The sequence below is a fragment of the Homalodisca vitripennis genome, chromosome 7 (genome assembly GCF_021130785.1).
Source record: "Homalodisca vitripennis isolate AUS2020 chromosome 7, UT_GWSS_2.1, whole genome shotgun sequence".
Taxonomy (NCBI): domain Eukaryota; kingdom Metazoa; phylum Arthropoda; class Insecta; order Hemiptera; family Cicadellidae; genus Homalodisca; species Homalodisca vitripennis.
The window spans coordinates 147,444,427-147,470,071 of record NC_060213.1 but is presented as its reverse complement, the minus strand read 5'-3'; the positions used below and the strand labels follow the sequence as shown (position 1 = coordinate 147,470,071).

The 25,645-nt window shown below is 34.1% G+C and overlaps 1 protein-coding gene across 1 annotated transcript in view; it reads left to right on the top strand.

Annotated features, from left to right (window-relative positions):
* The window catches only part of LOC124366481 (endothelin-converting enzyme 1-like), a 101,790-nt gene extending 79,613 nt beyond the window's left edge, over nt 1–22,177 (top strand). Inside the window, exons 12-16 of the mRNA XM_046823068.1 lie at nt 2,225–2,341; nt 3,462–3,726; nt 8,981–9,076; nt 15,033–15,109; nt 18,165–22,177. Of these exons, the coding sequence (XP_046679024.1) occupies nt 2,225–2,341; nt 3,462–3,726; nt 8,981–9,076; nt 15,033–15,109; nt 18,165–18,267 (658 nt within the window). The 3' untranslated portion in view covers nt 18,268–22,177. The remainder of the gene's footprint in view (nt 1–2,224; nt 2,342–3,461; nt 3,727–8,980; nt 9,077–15,032; nt 15,110–18,164) is intronic.
* Nucleotides 22,178–25,645: the final 3,468 nt, after the last annotated feature.

Below are 25,645 nucleotides of genomic sequence, written 5' to 3'. Positions count from 1 at the left end.
ATTTATAGAACTTTGCTTTTTCCAACTGTGACGCTTGAACAAGCAGCATTATTATAATTTTCCTCCTTAATATTCGGGACAATTTAGTATAACACACTTACCAATATACATGCATAAGGCGTATGGAAAATATGTTATACAGATCTGACGTTGCATGCTTCAATTTGAGGCTGAAAAGATCAATGATTTAATTCTGTCTGCTTAGCTCAGAAGTGATATTAGTGACTGTAGTCACGAAATGAAAATTTCATCAGTGATGTGTTGAATCCACCGAATCTCCAAAGATTCAGAAATGAAAATCAATTGATGAAATTTGACAATCGAATCTGGACATTCATCTCCTAATTCATTGTTGGTTGATCGGTAGTATAGAAATTACTGATCACTAAAATGTGTTTTAGTCGTACTTTTTATATGAAAGAGCATGAATAGATAACCAAAGTTTATACTTTTGTAAATCATACTTTACTTGCAATGCAATGAGACTTACTGCTGACATTTTACATGATTGTTATGACTTTTTTTAAAATATTAATAGCTTTTTGTGTTAGTATCACTGCCCCACACAATAACCCCATAGGACAAGTGGCTGTATATATTTGCATAGTATACTGCCATTAAAATTTAAATATTTACAATTAATTTTCATCTCAATAACATAAAAATACCCTTCACTCTTTTTTTGACTTATTACTTCAATATGATTCCACTTCAGATTGTTTTGGAGATGTACCCCTAAAAACTTAACATGTTCATGATGTATTTTATATTTAATACTAAAATTAATTTCCCTGAGTTTTATCACAGTTAAGACAAAGGATGTTAGCTGTAGACCAATTATCTACAGTTGAGTTGGCAACATTTAAAAGTCATCAACTAGACAAGAATTTGTACAGTTCAATAAAATGGCTAGGTCATCAGCAAACATATATGAGCGTACTACATTATTATTTAAAGAGGCTTGAAATGCATTAACGTAAAATATAAATAATACTGGATCCAAAATTGAGCCTTGGGGGGACTCCTGCTGTTACTTGCATTGAGAAGAGCCACCACTGAAAGCAACTATTTGATATCCCTCACAAACATAAGACTTAGAGAACTGCAAATACAAGCTATTAAACCCATATTACTTGAGCTTTTGCAATAAGACCTCATGATTTACAGTACAAATACTCGCTATATATAAAGAATCGATAGGAAACTAAGCAGGCGATCACTAATGTTTTTACTTAGCAATTTGTGTTCTTGTATAAATCTTCCTTTATAAAATCAATGTATGTTTATATCTCAATGTTTTTGTTGTGTCAAGGGTAGTTTGATTGTTCAAACATTTTAAGTTTGAAATACATTTTATAAATGATACAAACATATATATGCCTATATTTTTGCAGGTTAGAGAGATTTATTCTGGAAGCTAACATTATAAACTATCAAATTATAACAGGATTGTATGTATATTAATTAGTTGTTAAAATATAGCTATTTCACTGAAGGTCTACAAATTCGTTTAAACAAAGTGGTTTTCTTGAATTGCTTTTTGTTTTGTCAGGCAGCTCCAAAGGTTTGAGATTAGCAGAAATTTGATTGGTGATGATTTTGTTTAGTTTTCATACTTAAGGTAAAAAAGATCTTGTGATTTTTAATTTATAAATTGGGTGTAGATTTGTTCAAATTCAGAATCAAAGTGAAGATTTAAACATTCTGGGTTTTTGCTCATCACTAAACCTTGTTAAAAATGTAATTGAGTTATGTGTTTTATTACTAATTATTTAGATTTTGTTCAGTAATTCTGTGGCCCTTTTGCTTATTTCATATAAATATGTACTCTTTCTGTTAAAACTTTTAGTATTTTTCATTATTTTCATAATTTACTGTTTTTATTTTCTTAACTTTCCTAATATTGTGGTTCATTGTGTGGTTTATTGTGGTAATGTTCTTAAATACCCTGCATGGTGTTCATATTGCAAAAGCTTAAATATGTTCTCAAAATCTATATTCAGATTTTTAAAATAATTTTTTCCAGTGTGAATTTTATTGTAATGATGTTTTACTCTATTAGTAATAATATTTATTGGGAAGTAGTTGTCCTTTAAATTTTATGTGAAAAAGATTCTATATATTTTTGATGCTGTGTTGTGGTGGTTAGCGTGTTTTACTGTTAGCATAAATGTTATATGGACATTTCGCTGGGCTACCACTTACATTTGTTTTATCTGTTCAGGTGGATTGATGCAGCATCAAATTTTGACCTACGAGTGCACTATGTTGCAGCAGCGAACAAAATTGTCATCCCACAGGCTCTGTTGCAAGAGCCGTACTTCCATCCTGACTATCCCTTGTGAGAAAGCTATTTTTATCTTATGCCTCTTTATTTATGATAGGGAACTCTTTATTGAGTGTTTTCAATCAAGCCCTTGACTAGTGGATTAGAAGGAATGATCTCATGTAGCACCATTTTGTTTTTTAATTTTCACATACAAATATATAAAATGATTGAAATGAAAAAGTGCTTTATTGTAAAACAAAATAAGTAATAGCATTATTTTTGTACAGGTATTTCAATATTTTTTCTACATGTCTTGTTCTAATGCAGTCAGACACTGAAAACCTGGTATAACTGTCGGCTATGCATGGCCTACTGTTACAATAAGAAGTAGAAACCATATTCGCTTTTGTGGCATCAGTAATCAAACATAACAGTTACTCAGTAGAAAAGAACAAATATGTGTCTGTACAAATATATGTGTAGGATTTTTTTTTAATTAGCCGTTCAAGCGATAATTAATTATGCATTTTTAATTGACTTTTTCAGTAAACAATTTTATATTTTGCTGTTTCTTTTACATGTATTTAAATATGAAAACTAGCACGCAATGTTAATTACAAATGCCCGTTGAATAACTTTATAATAGTCATTACATTTTTATAAATTGTAATAACCTTTGCCTAATTTATACAAATATATAACAGGCTTTCACTTGTTAAGGCTCACTAAAAGGTGATATTATATGAAAAACAGTTCAAAAAGTATATGTTGAAAAATTGTAAGTATTTAGATCAAAAACAAAAGCTGCTTATATTTTTTTCCAAAAGTGCATCTATTTTGATAAAAATTGTATTAGAAAGAAAATTTACATTTAAAATATATTTATTTTCTATAAAATATATTTGTTTTCTATAAAATAAATTTGTTTTGTATATAATTTTGTTTATTTAAAATTGAATGTAACTCTTGGTTACAAATTATGTACAACGTTTCTAAAGAATTTTTACAAACTGTTTACTTTGCCATGATTTTTATATATTTTCCTTTAAAATTATTAAATGATATCCTGAAAATGGATTTTCTTTATCATTATTCAAAGTTTGGTTTTCCTGGAAAGATAAGTTAACTAATGTACGTTATATTCTTCATTGTGTCAAGGAAACTGTTTAACCGGTTGTGAATTACTCTGCAGGGCAGTATTGTACGGAGGTCTCGGAGTGGAGATCGCCTCCGCCATGGTCCAGGCCGTCACCCCCTGGGACGTGTTGTATGCGGATGATGGGACCCTGGTAGACAGTCAGCATCCTGCAGTCAACCAGTCCAAGCTTGCGTTCCTGCACCCGGTCTCCTGCCTCAGGCACTGGTGGGGGAAAGAGGGGTTCGCTTCCCCCTTCGCCTCTGACACGACCACATACAACACCCTGATCAAACTGTCTGGTATCAACATCGCCCTTAGGGTAAGTTTTCATCAACGTTTCTTGGGGTCTTTGTACTGAAACTGTGGAATACAGGAAGGGAAACTGTGGAAGGGTTTTTTGAGGTGAAGAAACAACTGAACTAATGCAAGAGAAACAGTTTTGTCATTTATTTTATTATCCTGCAGCCAAATCAAAAATGTGTTTAAAAGTCCTCAGCTCCAGTCCATAAATGATATTTCTTGGCTAACTACTCACATATTGAGGTTAATGGATTGAAATTAAATCAAAAGAAAACTCAACTACTAAATTTTCGAATGGCACAATTAGCACGTTCGCTGCCACGTCGGGCCAAATGGGCCGACGCTCTACATCTTTAAGAGATTGCACGTTGGGTAAAGTGGCCCGACAGCATAACAATGACGGTACCCACCATTTTGATTACCTTCGTGCCTGTGCTGCACCCTGACGACTCTAACTGAAACTGATTGAACTATGAAGAGTTCTGCTACTAACAGAACGTTGTTTGTTGTGTTTATTTTTGTTATTAGTGATATGAATGAGATTGCTACATTGGACATTTTTGTCTGGCCACATTGCCCGACGGGTATTTTTATCGGTGTTAGAATATAAAATAATAAGGTTTTAGCCTTATTATTGCTACCAGGAAGAATAAAATATATGACTTGTTATTTTACAGTAAAAAGAGATTTATTTTATAAGTTTCACAAAAAGTAAATGTAGTAAATAAAAAGTTGTATCTTATTTATTTTCATATTTTTTGCTTCCCTTACTATTCAAATAATTCAATCTTATAAGTAAAGAAAAATAAGTAAATACAAAATTACCCTATACAAAAGATGAATGAAGATATACTATTTGTGTATAATTTTGAAGCATGTTTCACACAAAAATGGTTTTTCTGGACATCCACTGCAAAACGTAGTTACTTGTGTCAAATTTCTTGCTACCTTACGTCCTTTTTCCTCTGATACATTTTTGTAGCACAACTTGCACACCTTTCTTTGTCGGCGTTTTTGTACTCCTCCACCAACAAAATCAGATGACGTCAGGTAGTGGCGCCCTGTAGTGGTCACATTTGGAATGCGTGGCTCTTCCTGCACGTTCATCAAGGAACAGGTCAATTCCTCTCTGATCTTAGTGATAGAGACTAAGTTTTGTTTTTTTTTTATTATGAGATTTAGTGTGGTTAAGAAAATTATTGTAGGCCAACCAACTATTTACCACTGCAGTTCCAAGAAGAAGTTCTTCAGCTAGTTTGTGGAACCAACGCATTGTCTTCCGTACTGCAGTGTTATATGATGACATTTGATCGGATACGTCTATCCCAACCTTCGCCTTATTGTAGTCAACGATGACTAATGGCTTCATTACATTTGACCCTCCAACTTTTTTTTGGTCAAGGACGACGTACTCCGGCCTATGGAATGTGGAAAGCATGTGTACCTCCCTTTTGTCTTTCCACTTGGTAACAACTACACCATCTTTATTTTCGGAACAAACCATTTCACCTTTACAAAGTTTTTGTTTTAAAAGGTTTTTTGGTAGGCCTTTACGACTTTTTCTCACGGTACCAGCAAGATGTGTTTTATTTGACAACAAAGCATTAGCCAATTCTACTGATGTGTAGTAGTTGTCCGTATATAACTTGTAGCCTTTATTTAAAAAGTTTGTCATGAGTTCCAGTATCACTTTAGTCGCAACAGATCTGTCTTTTGTCACTTCTACAGTACCTTTCCCCATGTATACTTTTCCTGCATAAGTATAACCCGTTTTATCACACAGCTTGAATAATTTTATCCCATACTTGTGGGCCTTTCCGGGAATATACTGCCGGAATCCTAGTCTACCACGAAACGGCACCATAGTTTCATCAATAACTAAATCTTGCTCTGCTACTTTCAAAGTGAAGAATAAATTGTTTAGTGCTAGAAGCAGAGGTTTTATTTTACCAATTCGCCCATCTCTTTTGAGGTTTTCATTACCGTTAAAATGCCAGAAACGTAAGAGTAACTGAAACCTGTTTCTACTCATTATTTTTCGGGCAACTGAGAATTTATACAAAGGGTTTTTTGACCAATAATCACTGATTCTTGGAAGTCCTACTAAACCCATATATAAAAGAAGGCCGATAAATTGTTTCATTTCCCCATGATTGGTATTTTTCCAGTCTTTTAGCCTACTCTTACGACTTAGTCGCAGCTTTGAAATTACTTCATTTGCATTATGATTAGTTTCTACAACCATAAGTTCAACTACTTCATCTGTCAAGTAATGACGAAAAAGATCTATTGGTTTTCTGTTGTTCGGTAAACAAAAATTAAATTTTGTTGTCTGAGTGAACTGAAACGTTTTCTGCTTACCCTCAAACATTTACCAGCCCAAATCATTGTCCTTGGCGTTTGTAGAAATAAAAGAAGTACCTGTGATATCTGTAACTGTTCCATTAGCATCAGTAGAATTAAGTTCCACGTTTGATTCTTGATTGTCATCAGAGTAATATTCTGAATCAGTACCAGGAATAAAGTCTAGGTCGCTATCAGTGTCATCCGGTATATCACTAACCACCATTGACTCCACACTGTCATCATCACTTATTTCGGCAAACAAATCACCCGGGGAAGACGGATTCTCAATCATACGTTCGATTTCATCCGTAAGAAGATTATCGCCACTCATTTTTACCGATCAATAGTATACACGCACACAGCTATCGAAACATTACTTATAAAAAAACACAATGTAGGATTCCAGTAACAAAACGCGTCAATTGGCACTCAGCTATGTGGAAAAGGCGGGTTAGAAGTAAGCTGATGCAATTGCAGACAGAGAACTAAAGCGCGGGAATTATTCAGGCTGCACATCAACAAAACGGAATATCCCTGAATCAGGCGTCGGGCGTATAGGCCCGACGGCAAATGATTTATGTAATATATCGCCTTGTCAAAAGCTCTGTCGGGCCAATGTGCACGACGCTTTATAAACATAATAAATATACATAAATCATAAAATCATGTTTATTAGTAACCAAAGAAGAGAAAAATAACAAAAGGTTATAACAATTTATCTTTTAAAAATTTGGCGCTTTAGCGCTAAAACGTATTTTTCGGGGTTGGCAGCTAACGTGTTAAAGGAGGGCTATAATAAGGATGTGATTTTCCACGGCCAGCAAATAAAATTATGTGATTGCGTAAAATCTTTAGGTATTGATCTGGATATAAACTTTTCTTGGAAAAAATGTATTGAAAATATTATTAGGAGATTGAACTCGGCATGTTATCAAATGCTAGTGTTGCGAAACTCAATTAATTTGGAAACTACAATAGTAATTTATTACTCTTTCTTTTTTTTTTTCAAAAATTCAATATGGTATTGAATTTTGGGGGTCATCTTCTGACATCGATAAAGTTAATAAGATCCAAAAAAAATTATAAGATTAATGACCTTTTCATCATTTAGAACTTCTTGCAAACGTCTGTTTAAAGAATTAAAAATCTTATCACTTCCAAATTAATACATTCTGAAAACCCTACTAACAGTACAATCAAACTTTGAAAGCTTATCAAGTGATAACTTTGATCGTAATTACAATACAAGATTTAAAGCTAATTTTCAATATCCCATACATCGACTGCGTCTGGTAGAAAAAACTCCAATAAACACGCCAAAAAAACTATACAATAAGTTACCTCAAAAATATAAACATTTAATCAATTCATAAACATTTAAAAGCAAACTAACACATTTTTTGTTGGAAAAAACTATTATAGTATTGATGAGTATTTGATGGATGCTGAATTTTAAAATTGTATTTAACATAGATTACATTAAATTTGTTACGCTGTCTTGACCTCTTATATTTATGTTTATGTGTATGTGTTTATATGTATGTATATGTATATGTGAATGGTTATGTGCTTATGTATGAATGTGTATGTATCATTATTACATTAACTTATGACAATGTTACCTGTTTCTATAACAATGCTATGTAGAAACATTGATGTAACAATAAAGACTGATTCTGATACATATATTTTGTGAGGTTGAAACATTGTATGAATAATTTTTCCCTTTGAATGCTGAGAATCACTGTGAGCGATGATCTGTTATAGTAGTACGCCTTTCCTCTTTATTAAAGACCCAACAGGACCTTCTTAAATCACGTTTTTGTCTGCCTGTCCGTGTGTGTAATTACTTTTGATTAGGTTCCTCTTGGTCTAAAGAAGAACTCTGTTGATTTTTAGGTGAAAAAGATCAATGGGCAGCAAAGTTGCAAGTAACTCTGTAAAATCATTTTTAGCAGCATTCCTTTAAGACTTGAAATGTCTTTTAGGTACAGTTAGTATCCAAATGTTTAAATCTAACATTTGAGTTTTGTACTAATTGCATTGTACCGTAGTTGTAATTATTATGCTGAATCGCGGTAGGAAGTAGGCTCTTTTGTTAACTAGACGCTGTGCGTGGACATTGTTTGTTGGTTCGAGACAAGTAAATCAGCTGATCGAGATGTCTACGGTGATACGTTCCTGAGCCGGTTGTCTTGAGAGAGGGGGAGCAGTCTTGGAGTGTCGACGACAGGGTGCAGACGTCCAGTTGAGAAGCAGTAGTTCTTCCTCTAATCCTCTAGTTTGGGATATAGAGTAATTCTTTTTATCGGGTGTAATTTAAATCAAGTTATTAATTTTCTTTAGTGCGTATTTGTTTCCTATCAGCCTCCATAGTCTTCAAAGTAGTAAGTCCCGTACCAGCGTTTAGTTAATATATTTTATTTTTATACTGTTGTGATTAAATTTCCCATATTACAGAGTCTGTGAATTAATTCAATTTCTGAAGTATTGTCAATTAGACTTTGATCGTAAAGTTAATATCAAGTTTTGTGTTATTTTGATTTTGAATATTTTAAGAAGAGAACTTTTTAGTTTATTTTGTTAATTTAAACCATTTTGGAGAAGTATACATTTTTAGTTTCATTTTAATTTTAATTCATTTTTTGAACAGAAGTTTTTGAAGAAAACCAAATCTAAAGTTTGTAAACTTTGTTAAATTTTTGGGTGAACTTTAATTCGGAATAAATCAAGTATTTCCAAAAGGTTGTTTTGATTTATAAAGTATTAGCTCCAAAGTAATATAATATATGTACTATAATAATGGTACAGCATTTCTGTGGTGTTTTGTTAGTTTTATCCTGTGTTCCATCAGGCCAAATACAAATGTTAAGTGCATTTTGAAATTTTGGCTCTCATTAATTATTTTATTTTGCTTTTGATTTCAGACTCTTCAGAATCAGCTGAAATATACACCTCACACCCACCAACCTGCGCTAGAGAACTTTGAAGATGGCCACTTATTTTTCATTACATTTGCTCAGGTTGGTAACAGTTTGTGTTTTATTTATTGATAGTGAGAATGTAATGGTTTAATGGATTTGTTAGATCCGGTCAGAAGGACCAAAAGGTTAGGAGATCCGGCTTGGCGGACTGCAATTATATTCGAAGGACCAGTAAAATGTCTAATATTTAAAAACTCATACTTCGATAGCTGAGCAGGTGGAGCCCATACGTTGATTTTCTAAGAATAACTATTAGTCGAATGGGAAAAATAAAAATACGAAATGAGATCACAAAACATAGTATTAGAAAAAAGGCACACAATTAAAGCAAAAATACAGGTGTTAAAATGATTTTCGTTTTCTATTAAAATGTCCAAAAATGTCCGAATTAGTTGAGGATTTTTAAATCTTGGTTGAGAAGAGAATTGTCTTTAGTTGCGAAGGACCATGATAAGAATGATGAAACACTGTTACCTTGCACCGTCCATTGTCTGACACCTCGACACACATGAAGTTGGGTTGATTGTAGTTCGACCTGGGTTGCTTCCAAGGAACGTTGAGCAGGGGGAGTCCTTGTTGATGGATAAAGATTCCACCATGAAGATTCCACCATGAAGATTCCACCTTCACTTGACACTGTTTTCGGTTCACTCACGAACGTTGAGACAAAGTTACTTTTGGCTCGTTAACCAAATAATGTCCGGCAAGGGGACTGTTAATTGCCATAGAACGGCTTACGGTTCACAAGAGACAAGACAAGGGGGCACGGCCCGAACTTGGTTAAAGCTGGTGTTGACGTACAACCTAGCGAGACGGAGTCTTTAGAAGAACTTGAGAGATGCCTTGGGGAGCTTTTCTTGTCTGGCGTCCTGGACGCCTGATTGGTCGACAGAAGTCACCTCATACCACGTGACAATCGGACCACTATAGATTTGGAATGCAGGTGGGTGTGTGTGTGTGTGTGTGTACAAAGATAAGTGGAAATAGATGTCTTATAATAAAAATGGAATCGAACAATGGTGGGCAAAGAGCAGTTCTAAATAACATACAATTCTGGTTATTAGTAAAAAGACTATATTAATGCGTAAAATTTGATTAATTATTATAACTAAATATGAAAACCTAACAGGATTTATATATAGATGGTACAAGAAGCTTTAAAATGTGATTTCTTCTGGGAAGGCTGATTCTAGATGTCAACTATTTTTATCAACAGTTTAAATAAGTACTGCTAGTAAATACAAAACTAACAGTAAGAACTAAATTAACATTACACTTTTAACATAAGATTTGGCGTTACAATGGTGGGAAAAAGACAATGTTGCAAGAATCTTTTATGCCACTAAGAATGTAGTTAGGTGCCGTAAATGACTGTTGTATACACTTACCAGTATGTATGATCTGTGTGCAGCTTAGTAGGGGATGGTTTGCCATAAGATATCTCATACAAAATTCAAAATTATTACTACACAAAAAATGTTTTAAAATACTAATCTGTGCTATAGCAGTTTAGCAATTAAACAGTTATGAAAAGTTATATCTCCTATTGTTGGACCGTGCTTTTTTGTTTCAACCATACATTAAATAAAGTATATAGTAAAAACACACACATTTTTATTATTTTTATTTCTAACAGTTCTGTAAGTCATGAATTAAAGAAACCCAAGATCTATGGTTTGAAGTATTTGACTTACTAGAAGTTCTCTACATACCATAGCTATGGTGGGAAGGGTTGGTTCAATGTCAATGTTAAGTTAAGCTCCAGTTCATCTTGCTTTTAGTGCAGCGTTTGGAATCTGACACTGTCACAGACTTGATTGCTGGAATCTGGGTCGTGTTCTTCAGAAGAAATCCTAAAAGTCGTTGATGAAGATGCTCAACTAACCCTTAACATTGTTTCAACTTCATAGACACCTAGACTGCAAATGACTGGAGCTTATCTCAACATTCAAATTGAGTCAACTCTTCCCACCATAGCAACGTTAAGTGTAAGAAACTCGTTTGCTCCATCGTGCTTAGAATCAGAATCAGAATCAGAATCAGAATCATCTTTATTTACAATCATTGAGATTACAAATAGTGTCTTTTACAATAATGTGAGTTTTGAGTCTTCAAGCAGTTTTAGATAAGAGTTTCACTGTAGAATTCTTCGAGTTTGTAAAATGGTCGGTCCAAGAGCCATGCTTTTTTAGTGCCGACCTCAGCGAGTTCCCTCTCTTGGTGTGCATTTCTTGAGGCAGTGAATTGTGAAGTTTTTCTTGCCGATGTAGGATGGTTTAGTTTCAAATAGCTTTAGGTGGTGTGCTGGCAGGATGTAAAGCTCCACGTTTCTGGTGTTGTGATGGTGAGTGTCCTTGTTCCTCGGCAGATCTTTTCCATCTACATACATCACTACCTCTTGGATGTAGAGTGAGACAACAGTCATGATTTTCTGTGCTCTGAATGCATCTCTGCAGCTATCCAGGTGGTGTAGGCCGGCAAGGGCCCTATAATACATTTCTTTTGGAGTGTCAGGATTCTTTTTAGGTTGAGTTTTGATGTACCACCCCATACAGAAAGACCATATCTTACGTGTGATTCAAATAGAGAAAAAATAAGCTGTTTTAGCTGTTTCTAAGTTGCTCAGAGATATTATTTGTTTTATCATGTATAGGCTAGTATTTAGTCTTTTACTCAGATTGGTCTATGTGTGGGGGTCCAAGAGATGTTTTCATCTATAGTCAAGCCTAAGAACTTAACATGTGTCTCCAAGCGTACATCTGGGATGATTTGAACTTCGGTCGCTCTTCTTCCAAATGCTATCTGGCTGGTTTTAGTCGGGTTTGCTACCAGATCATTCCCATTGCATTATTGGTATGCCATGTTGAGGGCAAACGTTAGGATGATACTGCCAGGTCGTCTGCGGGTTTGTCCTTTAAGTAGCAGGGTTGTATCATCCGCGTACATGAGAGGTAGGCAAAATTCTCCCACATAGTGAGGCAAGTCATTTACAAACAAGATGAAGAGTGCTGGTCCTAGAACCGATCCTTGAGGCACGCCTCTTTTGAACTGGAAGAGGCGTTGATCTTATTTCTTCTGTGATTCTCTGTGTGTATGTTTCAGTTCAACGAGTTGTTGTCGTCCCTCTAAGTAGCTTTTAAAACCATTTTTTTGCAGTGTCACTCACTCCCAGGTGTCCTAATTTATTCATGATAAGACCTGTGACTGAGGCAGTCGAAGGCCTTACTCAAGTCAAGTAGTATAGCGGTTGTGAGTTTTCCTGCTTCTAAGTTGTCTACTACGGTTTCAATTAGCTTTATTATTGCTGTGGTGGTTGATTTTCCTGTAGAGAAGCCATGCTGGTTGTCGGTAAGCAAGTTGTTTCTAGCACAGTGGTCTAGAAGTCTCTTTAGGACAATTTTTTCACACACTTTTGAAAATGTTGAGATAAGGGAAATGGGCCTGTAATTGCTAATTTGTGTTTTTTCACCATTTTTGAATTTTGGGTAGATTTTTGAGACCTTTAGTTCTGAGGGAAAACCTCCCTTCTCGGAATGATCTGTTGAAAATAACGGTTAAGGGGAGATGTGAGTTCATCTGCACAGTGCTTCAGTATTTTTGTGGATATCTCATCAATGCCGGCTGAATTCTTAGTTTTCATTTCAGTGATAGTGGCCCTGACCTCTTTAGTGCTTGTGTCTGTAATTGATATTGAGATTTTCAGTCGGTTCATGGGTTGCGGGATGTATTGGTTTCCTCTCGGAAGCTGGGATTTTTTCCAGAGTCTCCTCTGCTACATTTACAAAATATGTGTTAAATTGGTTTGCTATTATTTTTTGTACTTGTTATTATTTCACCATTTATGGTGGAGTTTGAGCTCTGATGGGCTTTTCTTTTTGTTTCGAGCATTGTTTATCACCTCCCATACAGCCTTTGACTTGTTTTTCAGCTCTGGTTATATAGTTGGGTGGTTGCTTGCTGTCTCAAGAATTTCAATCTTTGATCGTAGCTCTTTTTCTTTAAGTTTGCCTCTGCTTTATCATTTTGATTTCCTGTCACTTCAAATCGACTTTGAGATGTTAAATAGTCTCTTTTGAGCCTGATTGCTTTCTTCATCAATAAAGTGCTTTGGCTTGTACTTTTTTTTAGGTCTAATTTTCTTTTTAGGGCATGCAGTGTTTAGAGCCTGTGTTAAGGTTTTATTGAAAATGTTGTATGCCTCTTCGACCGTTGAGGCTTCAGTCAGGTTCTCCCATGATTCATTTGAAAAGAAGGAGTTTCAGTTGGTTTAAATTTTCTTCTCTGAGGGCTCTACACACCATGGTTGGTTTTTGAGCTGGTGTTTCTGTGTAGAGTGTGTGGAGTTGTGCGGTGTGATCAGAGATTCTTTCCCTCTATTACTATGCTTTTTTGTAGTTTCATCATCAGGGATATTGGTGCAAAATACAATCGATTGATGTTCTTGAATGTTGAGTTATCCTTGTAGCTGGTAGATTTAAATCTTCGGATGTTGTGCAAAGCAAAGTGGTTTCTTTTAGTTTAATGGTTTTCCTGTCTGGGTTGAGGATATCTATGTTTATGTCTCCCATAATGATTAAGGGAGAGTTTCTCTATTTTGGTTTCTTCAATGGCAATTGAGAGTTTGTTTAGTGCCTCGGCAACGTCTGCATCAGGTGGCCTGTATATGCCCATGATGTTAAGGCATGTTTTTTTTTAGGGTTATTTGTATCATAGCCATTCACAGAGCAGTTCTTGACTCAATACAACGTTGTTTCTATCTTTTCTGTATCCTTTACTAGGTGTTTCTTCCACCAATATTGCCACGCCTCCCTTTCTGTGATGTTCCCTGCTATAATGTGCTTTGAGGCAGTATCCCGGTATTAATTCGGACATTTTCATTTGATGTGGTTTAAGTCCATGTTCACTGAGATTACGACATTTGGTTTTGGGTTTGTAGGACTCTATAAAATGAATTAATCTGTTATTTTTATTTAGAGACTTCTTGTACGTTTTGGTGAAGTATTGTTAATCTGTGCTTGAGTTTGTTTTGTTTTTTCTTTGGCCCTTCCCTTTGAGTTCATTTCTAAAAAAATGTCTTGTGTTTGGTGTTCTGCAGTTTTTATGAGTTTGGTTTCCTCTAAAGTTGTAGAGTTTATGCGCCTAGCATTTTTATCAAAGAATTCTTGAATTGTTTCGGATGGTCCGAGTTTTGTGGCAGTGTGCGGGGGGGGGGTTTTCGCAACCTTGAATATTCCGTTGAGCTCTTTTTTATCAAGATTTATGTTTTTTCATGGTGGTGTGGTTTTGCTGGGGCAGGACTGTGGTTCATTGCCTACTGCATGTGCAACCTTGTTCTTCTGGTTCTTTGCAACTTGGAGAGAGATACTAAAGATGTTTTTTCGCCATCTAACTGGGAGGTTTCCTCCCTCTGGACAAGAGGTTTTTTGAAGTTTTGAGGGTCTGTGGGAATTTTCCTATGAAATAAGTTGCGGGTGTTTTGTGAACTTGGGTGATTGTTAAGTGGTGGTTGATTTTGCTCTCCTGTGTATGGTGTTGCTTAGTTGTTTCTGTCAGGTTCTCTGAGGTGCATGATGTTGGTGTTGGTCCAGGCAATTGCGGTTTAGGCGATGGTAGGTAGTCAGGAGCTGGATGAGGTTCGAGGTTCTCTAGAACTTTTTTTATGTACAGTTTAATTGTGTCATCATATTCTCCAACAGCTTATGCTTGGAGGTTATTGGTTTCACTTGTTTTTGCCCTTTCAAGGGTGTGGCTTAAGAGATCAATTTTTTCTTTTTGGGCTGTGTTTTTTAGCTTGAGGTCGTCTAATTCAGTGTTTATTGCAGTTTTTACTGCCTCTATATTTTTTATTTTGTTTTTAGAGAGTGTGTCTATCACATCGTAGTGCACTCAGTTGTGTACATGATGAGACAATGAGTCACCCATTTTACTATACATTTTTTACATGATATTTTGTAGTAAATATTTTATTCACTTACAATTTTGTTTCATTTTTCAGTCTGTGTGTTCTATAAAGTCACCACAACAAAGGGACCTGGACAGTACACTAGATACCTCCCTCAGTGACAAATCTTTGTAAGTTAAACTTTTGTATTTGTAGCGATATAAGGTTTTGACAGTACAGACTGAACATGAAACAGGATGATTTGTACACGTAAAATATCTACATATGTGTAAAACATTCAACTAAAATTTCTATATTTGGTTCTTTTTATTATAAAATATTGTGATTCTCTTTATAACAGCTGGTATCATCAGCATTTATACAAAGCTGGACTACTGCTGAGTTAGACCTTTAATGTTTGATTACCAAAACTTTTAAAGTCAGCTTCTACATGTCTTAAGTAGAAATGAAGTTATAATTTTAAAAGTTGCTTTTTAAATTTGAGTTGGTTTTTGAAGTGTTTAGAAATGGGGTTGAATTAGTGTTTTTAATGTTTTTGTGATTGTTTTATATATTAAAAGGCTGAAGATTTTCATTGACATTGGAGTTAATCCAATCATGCTTGATGTGGACTTAGGCTAGTCAATAGTCAATCATCTTTATTTCATAAACATTAAGTTTAGAGTTAGTGTCATACAAATTGCGTAAAAAATACCAGATAATAATAGTATAATAGAATACTAAATATGTAATATATATACAGTTAACATAATGTAAAAATTGTTTTGACTCTGTGTAAAAGGGGTGATGTAGTAGCCTGTTGGTGAGGCGGGTTTTCAATGGACTCCTGGATTCTTCTTTAAGGTTATCTGGAAATAGTTTGAAAAGTTTCATCCAATGTAAGTCAGCTTGATGTGGAAGTGGGTTGTGAGCTCCGTGCTGAGTATTGTAGCTGCGGAGATTGCATTTCCTCCTCAGTTGCCTGTCTTGTGTATGAAGAGTCGAGTCAAGTCAAGTATTTATTGCGGAGACAAATAGTACATTCGTATAGCAAACCTCAAGTATCTAATAATTTTGACACACATGCTACATCGAACTCTCATTCATACATACATTTTGAAACTCACTCTGCTCCATTCATCGCCAATTTTTTACCCACCTCAATTCGAGAGCAAGTCTTCTGATTGTGCGGTCTCCCAGTTATATGCCATAAACTCGTTCACGCTATAAAAAGCGTTGGACACTAAACAGCGTTTCAAACGAGTTTTAAATTTTTTATGCGTAGGTGAATTTTTAATTTCATCTGGCAAGCTGTTGATGAGATGAACTCCTGCCTGTGAGGGCAAACGTTCATGAACTACCGTCCTGTGTCTCCTGGTTCGGTAGTTTTCTCTGCCTCTTGTCTCGTACGAGTGAACATCCCGTCCGTTGGTCAAGGTGCATTTAAGCATACAATATGACGTTTCTAAAATATAGAGACTTGGCAGAGTCAGCATTTGCAATCTTTTGAAAACTGGCCTGCACGACTCTTAATTTTAATTTTGCAATGATGCGTATCGCTTGTTTTTGAAGCTTGAACGCTCTTAAAAATTGGTTACTTGCACATGCACCCCACATCACTAGTCCATAGGTGAGATGTGGATAGATCAAGCCATAATAAGCCATCATCATAACCTGAATAGGGCAGTATTTAGCAAGAGACCTCAGCACATAAATGCCTGAGGCTAATTTGGAGCAAACGTAATCGATATGAAATTTCCATGTCAAACCTTGATCAAGGTAAATTCCAAGGAATTTTGAGGAACAGACCTCTTCTAATATGGCCTCATCCAACACGATGGCCGGGCCATATTCGTAGTCTGTCGAGCGCAAAGAAAAATTTATAACATTGGATTTTGACGGATTTGTTTTTAGATTGAGGCTATGAAAATGTTGCACACAACTGTTTACTGCAACAAAGGTGTTTTGTTCTAAAACTGATTTTGTTGTTTTATTAAAACAGAGAGTCGTATCACTTCACTGATATAATATATCACTATGTTATAGTGAGACTAAAGACAATATCTTCATTTTTATAATACTTTACAGCAACTTTCTCTGCGTCGTAGATGTCCGTTTCTCTAGAAATAGGATTTTGTTCAGATTACCTACTCAAGAGTTGCCCAAGATAGTACATTTTCTATGGTTATACTCAGGTAATTAGCTCCTTCTGATAATGTAAGTTCAGGTATGGGGCATAAGTGATGTTTATTCGTAACCCATATAATTTGATTTGATTTAGTCTCATTTATTATTAGGTAACTGTTTTAACAGAATTCCAATGACACATTCATTGCAATATAAGAACTTATTTCAAGGTTGTCAGGAGCATTTTTACTCAGCATTAAGACAGTGTCATCAGCATACATTATTTGTTTTCCATTTCCTGCCATATATACAAGGGCTATCCAGAAAGCAACAGACTTTCTTCAATAGTACAGCAGTGGGCAGGACTACAGCCATCATCTTGGTATCAAAACACTCTGGTTTTTTAATTTTTCCACGACAATGCACGTCCCCATATAGCCAATTGTACACAACAAGTCTTGGATGATCCTTATTGGGAAGTGTTTGATCATCCGCCTTATAGCCCAGATCTGGCACCATTGACTATCACCTCTCTCCAGCGATTAAAACCTGGCTTGCAACTCAGCGCTTCGACTGGCGTTAATCAGTGGTTAAGATCTCAGGTGGCAAATTTCTACAAAGGTGGAATTGAAAAACTTGTGTCACATTATGATAAAATTTATCTAGGGTCCACTGATTGAAAGAACACTTAAAAGTACTTAGATATTCACATAATTAGAACATTTTTTGATTGCACTGCAATCTCTCTCAACAGGTAGAGAGCATTCTAGTTGTCTGTTCACTTTCGGTTGTAGAGCCACTGTGGGAAGCACAAATGCCAATACACTTATGCACTTTTTTCTAGACACTTATCACTGTGTAACTGTTGACAATGTATGAGTATTTTATTACTTATCTATGGAGACTTATAGCGTGCTGCTGACAGGAGCAAAGGGAGGGGCTTATCTCAGGTTTAGGTTTGGAGGCTCATGATTTTGTTACCCATTGGTATAGTAAAAGGTAGTTTTCAAGGTAAACCTGCTGATTTTTCTATCTAGTAGTAGCAACATTATTTAATCTCTGTTAGTGTAAGAATGTAAGTATTTGTTATCCTGATGTTGGACTGACTGTTATTTACAGATTGTCTGTGGTCCTTTCGCAAGTGAAGGAATTCAGCAGGCTGTTCTCATGTTCTAAGGGGAACATCTTCTTCACAGCCATTCCTTGTGAGGACGTTCTCTAGAGTGTTTACCGGCAGCGTTTCAATTAGTCAAGAAATATGTTGCTGTGATGAAGCAGGTTGAATTTAGAAAATGTCTATTTCTAAGTATTCTGATTGAATGATTTTAACAACTAAGAAGTAACAACCAATGTTAGGAATTGAACATTTTATAGTAGGAGATAACAATGATACTTTTTTTAAATAACAAACGGTTTCTTGAAAAAATGTTATGAAGAATCAAAGGGAAATTATGCTTTATTTACATTTTGCTGTTGAGCACTTTTGAGTGGGATGGATTGTCAAGGCACATTGGAACCCATCCTAACCTCAAAAAGTGCATCAACTAAACAAAGCATGTTTTTCCTTTGAAGTTTTCATAAGAAAAAGAACCGTGTACGTCTTTTTGACTATGTTATTGCAGTAAGATCTGCCTACAACAGCAAATTGATTTTTAAAGAGGTGTTCTACCAAAAGCTTTCTGCACCATAAGAGCCAATATTAAGAATGTGTTTGCAGGCTACTCTGAGAATAATGATAGCAGTTCTAAGTATAAGTTATACAAATATTTTAAATATCAATTCACAACATGTTTATCTAGGTTTCTTAGTGATAAATATAAAACAATATTCTCTCAATTTATAAATGCCATTTGAAAATGTTATATTTATGACATTTTGAAATTCTGAGAACTAAGGCTCTTATTACACAAGGCCACCAGGCTGCACCACTGTGTTTAGATCAGTCTGCTGTTGACAATTGATGCAAACTCGGGACAAACACTTTCTTCTGCTTTTACTTTTGATGGAGACAAGAATGCAATTGAATAGAAGGATCTATGTGTGTCATTTTCTGTCTATAAGGGCATTCAAAAGGCTTAACTTTAAGCAGACATTTTCGGGTACCGTATTTGTAAATTTAGATAAGTAATACGAATATTTGGAGAATGTGCCTAAAAATATTTTCATCTCTATCTATGACCATTCAATAAAGCATTATTCTATTCTATTCTTGAGACTACGATATGCTCTTGTTAACAGTTCCGTTCCAAGAACTTCACTTCGCTTATTGCAGTAACTCTTGGAACTATACTGTCACCGGAGGCTTTGCTGCCTGACGGCCTTGTGTAATAAGGGTCTAAGAAACTTAGACTTGGATGTGAGAGGAATATGTCACTGTTTAGAATGCAAATTTAAATTAATTATTTGAGCCGTTAAAATTAATTGTGTACAAACAACTCTAATGGTTAGGCTGACTGCCTCCTTAATCATCAGCATTTTTTAAGTGTAAAATCTGTATTGTGAATGGGTATTTCAAGTGAAAAGAAAGATAAGTTTTACTGTTCAATGCATTTTATATGGACTCACAAAAACCATTTTATATTACTTCACCGATTGATTAACGTGACAATCTAATCATCAAGTTTACATAATGTTGTATTTCAACTAAATGTATTAACATGAGTTTTCTCTTCCCTAGTTCAATTATCAAAAGCAAGTCTACATGGAACATTTTGCCAATAAGAAATTAGGTTTGAAAAATAGGGCAACAAATAAAATCAAAATTATAATAGAATGTCTGTCGTTCATATTACATTATGGAAGCTAAAGACATTCAGTGTAATCTTGTATGGATTGACTAAATTAAAAGTTTTGACTAATTAAATGTTTCTAAAATTTTACTAAGAATATTCTTGTTTGACAGTAAAAGACATGAATGAACTTTGTGTGATGGGCACTATGTTGAAATATCTGATTACAAATCCATGTTTAGTGCTTTTGTGTAACTAAATTTAAATATATGCCCATAGGTTTTTGGGTTCACATACAGTAAAAAACCTGTCTTTTTATGTTTTTTACCTGATTCTAACATGTGATGTCTTAACTTTTAACGTATGCTATTTGTAACATGTTCAAATTATTCACTAGAATGTCGTTTTCCACAAAGTTGCCCTTTTGTAAATTTTCTAAATAAATATGTATATCTGTATGTATATAAGGAAAATTAATATGTAAAATATCATTGTTGTAATGAGTTTAAACAATGTGGGAACCCTCCATGTGCCAGGTGACAGGTGTGCAGTAGGCCGACTAGAATGGTGCAGAAGCGTCACCTATAAATCGCTTTTGAGTACTTAAATATCAGTAAAAAAATATTTAACGAAAGTTAAATGAAACCGGGTATAATGTATTGGATTTTTAATGTTTTAATCTAACTTCATTAACCTTTTTTCCAAAGTTTTTCCTTCCTTTTTATAATGTTTTATAATTATTTTTTCCCCTCTATGTAAATAAAGGTCTAACCAATGCAAATCGTCTATAAACAGCCTATATTTTTTAGCTATTATTAAGATAATTTGGTAATTTCACGTTTTTATTTATGTTCTTTATTTTAACTTAACCAAACATGGATTGTTAAAATATAGATATTTGTAAAATATTGCATTTTGGTTGAATAGTTTGATGACACAGCTTAGACCTAAGGTTTGATAATGCACTGATATTTGGAAATAAGTTTTATGTACGTTTTCTAATTAGTAATTAGTAACGAAATTATTATTGTTTGTACATAGAAGATGGAGATTACCCTTCACAGACAATTGTGATATGTGTTCAAAATTGTATAATTTTTAAGTAACTGTAAATATATATTTATTTAGGCTTATATTGATGAATTCCATTTATCATTCTTTACTTTTAATAACTTGACTGTGTGTATCTATTACATTTCACTTGTCTTTGTACTTTTTGTAAATAGTTTTCTCATTCCCTATTACATTATTGTATATTGCAAGAGCCTTGCATTTTTAGTGTTTGTGTAGAACTAGAGTTTATATATTTTAGTGCCTCAATTGTTGTTCCTTGTTAATGTATATAGTTTTAAATTTTAAGAATTATTTTTAGTAAATTAAGTTTATATTTTATAAGTAAAATGTTGTGGAAGTTGTTTTTCTCATTGTACACTAAATGAATATTTTTTTAAACACAGATCTAATGATTACTGATCGTTAAAATTTTAAAAAATCAGTTTTGAAATATGTGGTTATCCATTTTTAATAATGTTTTGCTCTATCATATTCCGGGTTTCCAACCCATCTATTTTTAATAACATTTCTATTGTAAACCTAAAGGTCAGGTTTATACCTACTTGCAGTTGGTTTAGTTTCAGGGATTATATAACCCCATATCATGTTTGGTTCAAAACTCAACTTGTCAAGTATGCAGAGATGTTTGTACACAAAACATGTTAGAAGTAAGCAGAGGATGTATAAAGCAAAAAGCAATGCTGATAAAGTAATAATTTGTTGTGAGAAGATTTGTATGCAAAGTATTTATTGTTTCTCAAGGTTTGTCAAAGTTTTGTCCACAATATTATGATACACGTTTATATAGTGACTGTAACTGTACGTTTTGGTATAAAATTGAATTTTTAGCCATCAATAAACTTTTACTCGTTTTAGTTGTACCTTAAATATTACCTAATTCTTGCTTTGCATTATTTGATATTTTAACTCTTTTGAGAAGAGCGATTATAAGGTTGAACATTTTAAGTGTGACCAAATACCTTGGGAAATAAATAGAAATCTTCACTGGTTTTATAATAATAAATCGTGACTGGTTTCCTTTAACAGGAATTTTTATGGTTTTTGTCTGTGTTTTTAATAAATTTTAAATTACTGATCTTAGAAGGAATAGCTTATTATGAAACTTTTAAGAGTTGAATTGTATTGAATGTAGATTTCTGTTTTATGTTAAAAGTAACTTTTTATCCATTGTGTAATGTGTGATTCACAATTTTATGTAATTTATAATCACAGAATGGAGCATCTATTTTAAGAAGACTGAAAGTACAAAAACTGAAGTACTTACAGATCCAGATAAGTATTTTTGTACAAGATTATATTATTAATGTTTAATAAAAGTTTAGTAATTTAGTCAAACTCTCTTATTTCCTTTTGTTATCCACTACTGCACACACAGAGACCTGTATAGCTACTGGTTCATTACTGCTGCAACATCTGCCACGAGTAAAGTTTTCCACAAAGTAGGGGTTCAGAACAGTTGTTATTAACACCTTAAAACATGTCTTTGGACGCTGTTAGTTACCTCAGACAAAAATTTGATTTAATTGAATTTCAATTAATAACATAACCTTTTTATAATGAAAACATTTTATGCAGTGAAAGAATGAACTTCAACCGAAAGCACCATTCAGTTTAAACATAAAAGTATTGCAAACATAGGGCTGAACAATAAAGTGCAAATTATGTGAACCCTTAACGACGACGTGTACCACATCGGGTACATGTGATGTTTCACAACTGCTGTGGTGTACCTGATCGGTTCATCTGCTTGGCTATCAATTTAAGCTTCAGCCAATCACAATATAGCTCGTACACATTCACTTATCTGCGGATACGCATTACTGGGCTTCCAGTCCTGTCTTTATCGTGTGGGAGCCCAGAGACAACCAAACTGCTACATTAAAAACTCGCACCTTCAAAACTTGTGATCCGACTAAGACCAAATTTTTGTGGTAAATATTTGAAAGTTTAATGGTTTTTTAAGTATGAATGTTTTATTTATAAAAATAAAATTACCAGCTCAACTTTTATTCTTGTTTGGGTAGTCCAACAATTTTTGGCATTGGTTATGTTATAGACTTCTTATAGTCAGTATCTTGGGCGTGTGATTCTGTAAACCACTATTAATAACTTTATTTTTAACACATGTTTTGTTAAACATATTTGGTAAATTTGCTTTGACCGGAGCCTGCTCACTGAACCTCACAAACCACCAAGTTGCGAGTGCAGTGTTGCAACGATCATGCACGGCCCACTCATACCCAGGACTGCAATGTACCATAGTTCAAATTCATTTATGCTGAATCGCGGTAGGAAGTAGGCTCTTATTAACTAGACGCGGTGCGGGGACATTGTTTGTTCAGTTGGACCGGCAATCAGCTGATCGGTCAGTGACGTATCGGGTGATGCGTTCCTCCCGGCTCGCTGGAGGAGCGGTCAGTCTAGTCTTGGCGATTGAGGAGTACGTGTAGCGGTCGAGTTAGTACCTGAAGTTTTTTCTCTAACCCAATAGTTGGGATTTAGAGTAATTTATTTTTCGTGGGTAAAGTCAATTTTGAAGTATTTAAAATTTTTAGTGCGTTTTAAGATCCGATCTGCCTCCGTAATCTTCAAAGTAGTAAGTCCCGTACCAGCGTATAGTTAATATCTTTTATTTTATAATACTGTATTAAAAATTTCTAAAGTTTCCCATCTTTCAGAGTCTGAAAATTTAATTCAAATTTTTGAAGTTTTGTGAATTAAATTTTGGTGATAAAGTAAATATCAAGTTTTGTGTTATATTAATTTTGAGTATTTTGAGAAGAGAACTTTTATTTTGTTTTGTTAATTTAAACCATTTTTGGAGAAGTATACATTTTTAGTTTAATTTTAATTTCAGTACCTTTTGATCAGACTCTTAATTAGATTTGATTGATTGAGTGATTTTTGAATAAAATTGAATCAAAAGTTTGTAAACTTTGTAAACTTTTGGGTGAACTTGAATTTCGGAATAAAGCAAGTATTTCCAAAAAGTTGTTTAATTTATAAAGTATTTGCTCCATATAAATTTAAAATATATGTGCTATAAAAACGGTACAGCAAGAAGAACCCTTAATAACTATTGTTTTAATATATTTGGCCATTCTTCATGAGGGTTTTGCACCAGTAATACCAGGTTTTAAAATGTATTGATTGCTAAGTTGTTTTCAAATATTTACATTTCATCTTTTTGTGCGGCATTGCTTTGCATTTGATCGGATTTAACAAACACTTGAAGTTTTAATGAAATAATTGACGATTTTGCCTATGTGTAAACTAGAAGAAAACCACTACTCATGTCAGCTAATTCAAAAAGAAACTTTAAAGTCCAACGATTTATTTAATTTTTCACTGTAACAGTTCTTATAGTTTATAATCTCATAGAAATAAATAGGGATGGAAGTTAGTAAAAATGACTATTGGTGCTCCTGAACACATTTCCGAAGATGAACATTTCGATGTTGTAGGTAAAGAGCAATTGTTCTTCCTGCAGGTGAGTCTCAGACTAGAAATGTAGTCTGCACTGACATTACTGATGAACCAAGAGATTAAAAGAAGAGAGTTGTCATAACCAACCTAGCAAAAACCCTATTTCTGGATTGAACAAGACCTTCCAAGATAAAATGTAAAAGAATATGAGCTTCCAGATTGGCTCAAAAATAGCGATGGGAACCCTGTAAAATGATGAAGTCATCGATATTATATGTCATCAAACTAATTTACATGCCTATCAAAATGTTGAGTACAATTTGAAATTGAGGTGTTTCTTGCAATACTTTTACTTACAGGCTATTTTCGAGTTCCAAGACTTGGCATGTACTGGCAGCAGAGTCCTGATTGTCACAACTCTGCAGCAAGTAACAATATGCTCAGAAATTGATTTACATGAATATTTGTATCCATGTTTATTATCAGTTATCGATCACACCCAAGAATTACTTAAAATTTGGTCCCATTGCCAGACTCTACCACTTATGTAATAATCTCCCAGCAGAAGTTGATCTTTATCACAAGATGTATCAGTGACATTGCACAGCATGGCTGTTCTCATTCTCCAATCCAAGTGTATCATAACTTAGATGTATTATTTACTTATTTTTTGATAACCCTTGCATCCTTATATTATTTTTTTAAGTCTTGTTACTATTGAATTTCACTATGGTTATTGAAGTTTTAAAATACCTAGTTATATTGTTGATTGATGTATTATTATTGTCAACTTTGAACTATTATTGTAAATTAGTATCTATTTAAATTAAATTTAAGTATACTATTGATATCATATTGATAGAAGCTTGCACTTGTGATGTTTTTTTCTCAATTAGGTAGCAGATGCAATTTTTTAAATTTGTTAATTGTGTTGCTTTCTTTATAATTTACTTGTTGTTTTTGAAAGAATCTGAACTGTCGTTATTATTATTTCATTTATGTAGGTATAAGCATGCTTTGTTATTATTTAAGTTATGTTTTTCTATTTCTGTTCAATACTGATTGATTATTACTTGGTAAGTACAAGTTTGTTGTTTGTAACTATCACATCTTAGGGAAGGTGATCGTTTTGCCAAAATAACACCACTTTGGGAAAAATTTTATAAAAATTGATAACATTTTATCCAGCAGAAAATAATGTAAGTATTGACGAATCAATGATTCCCTACTACAGTGGACATGGCACTAAACAATACGTGCACGACAAGCTAATAAGGTTTGGCTTCAGAGCTTAGTGTCTATGTAGCCGGCTGGGGTATCTCATACAATCTCCCATATGTGGACAAAAGTACAGGAAATACACACCCTGAG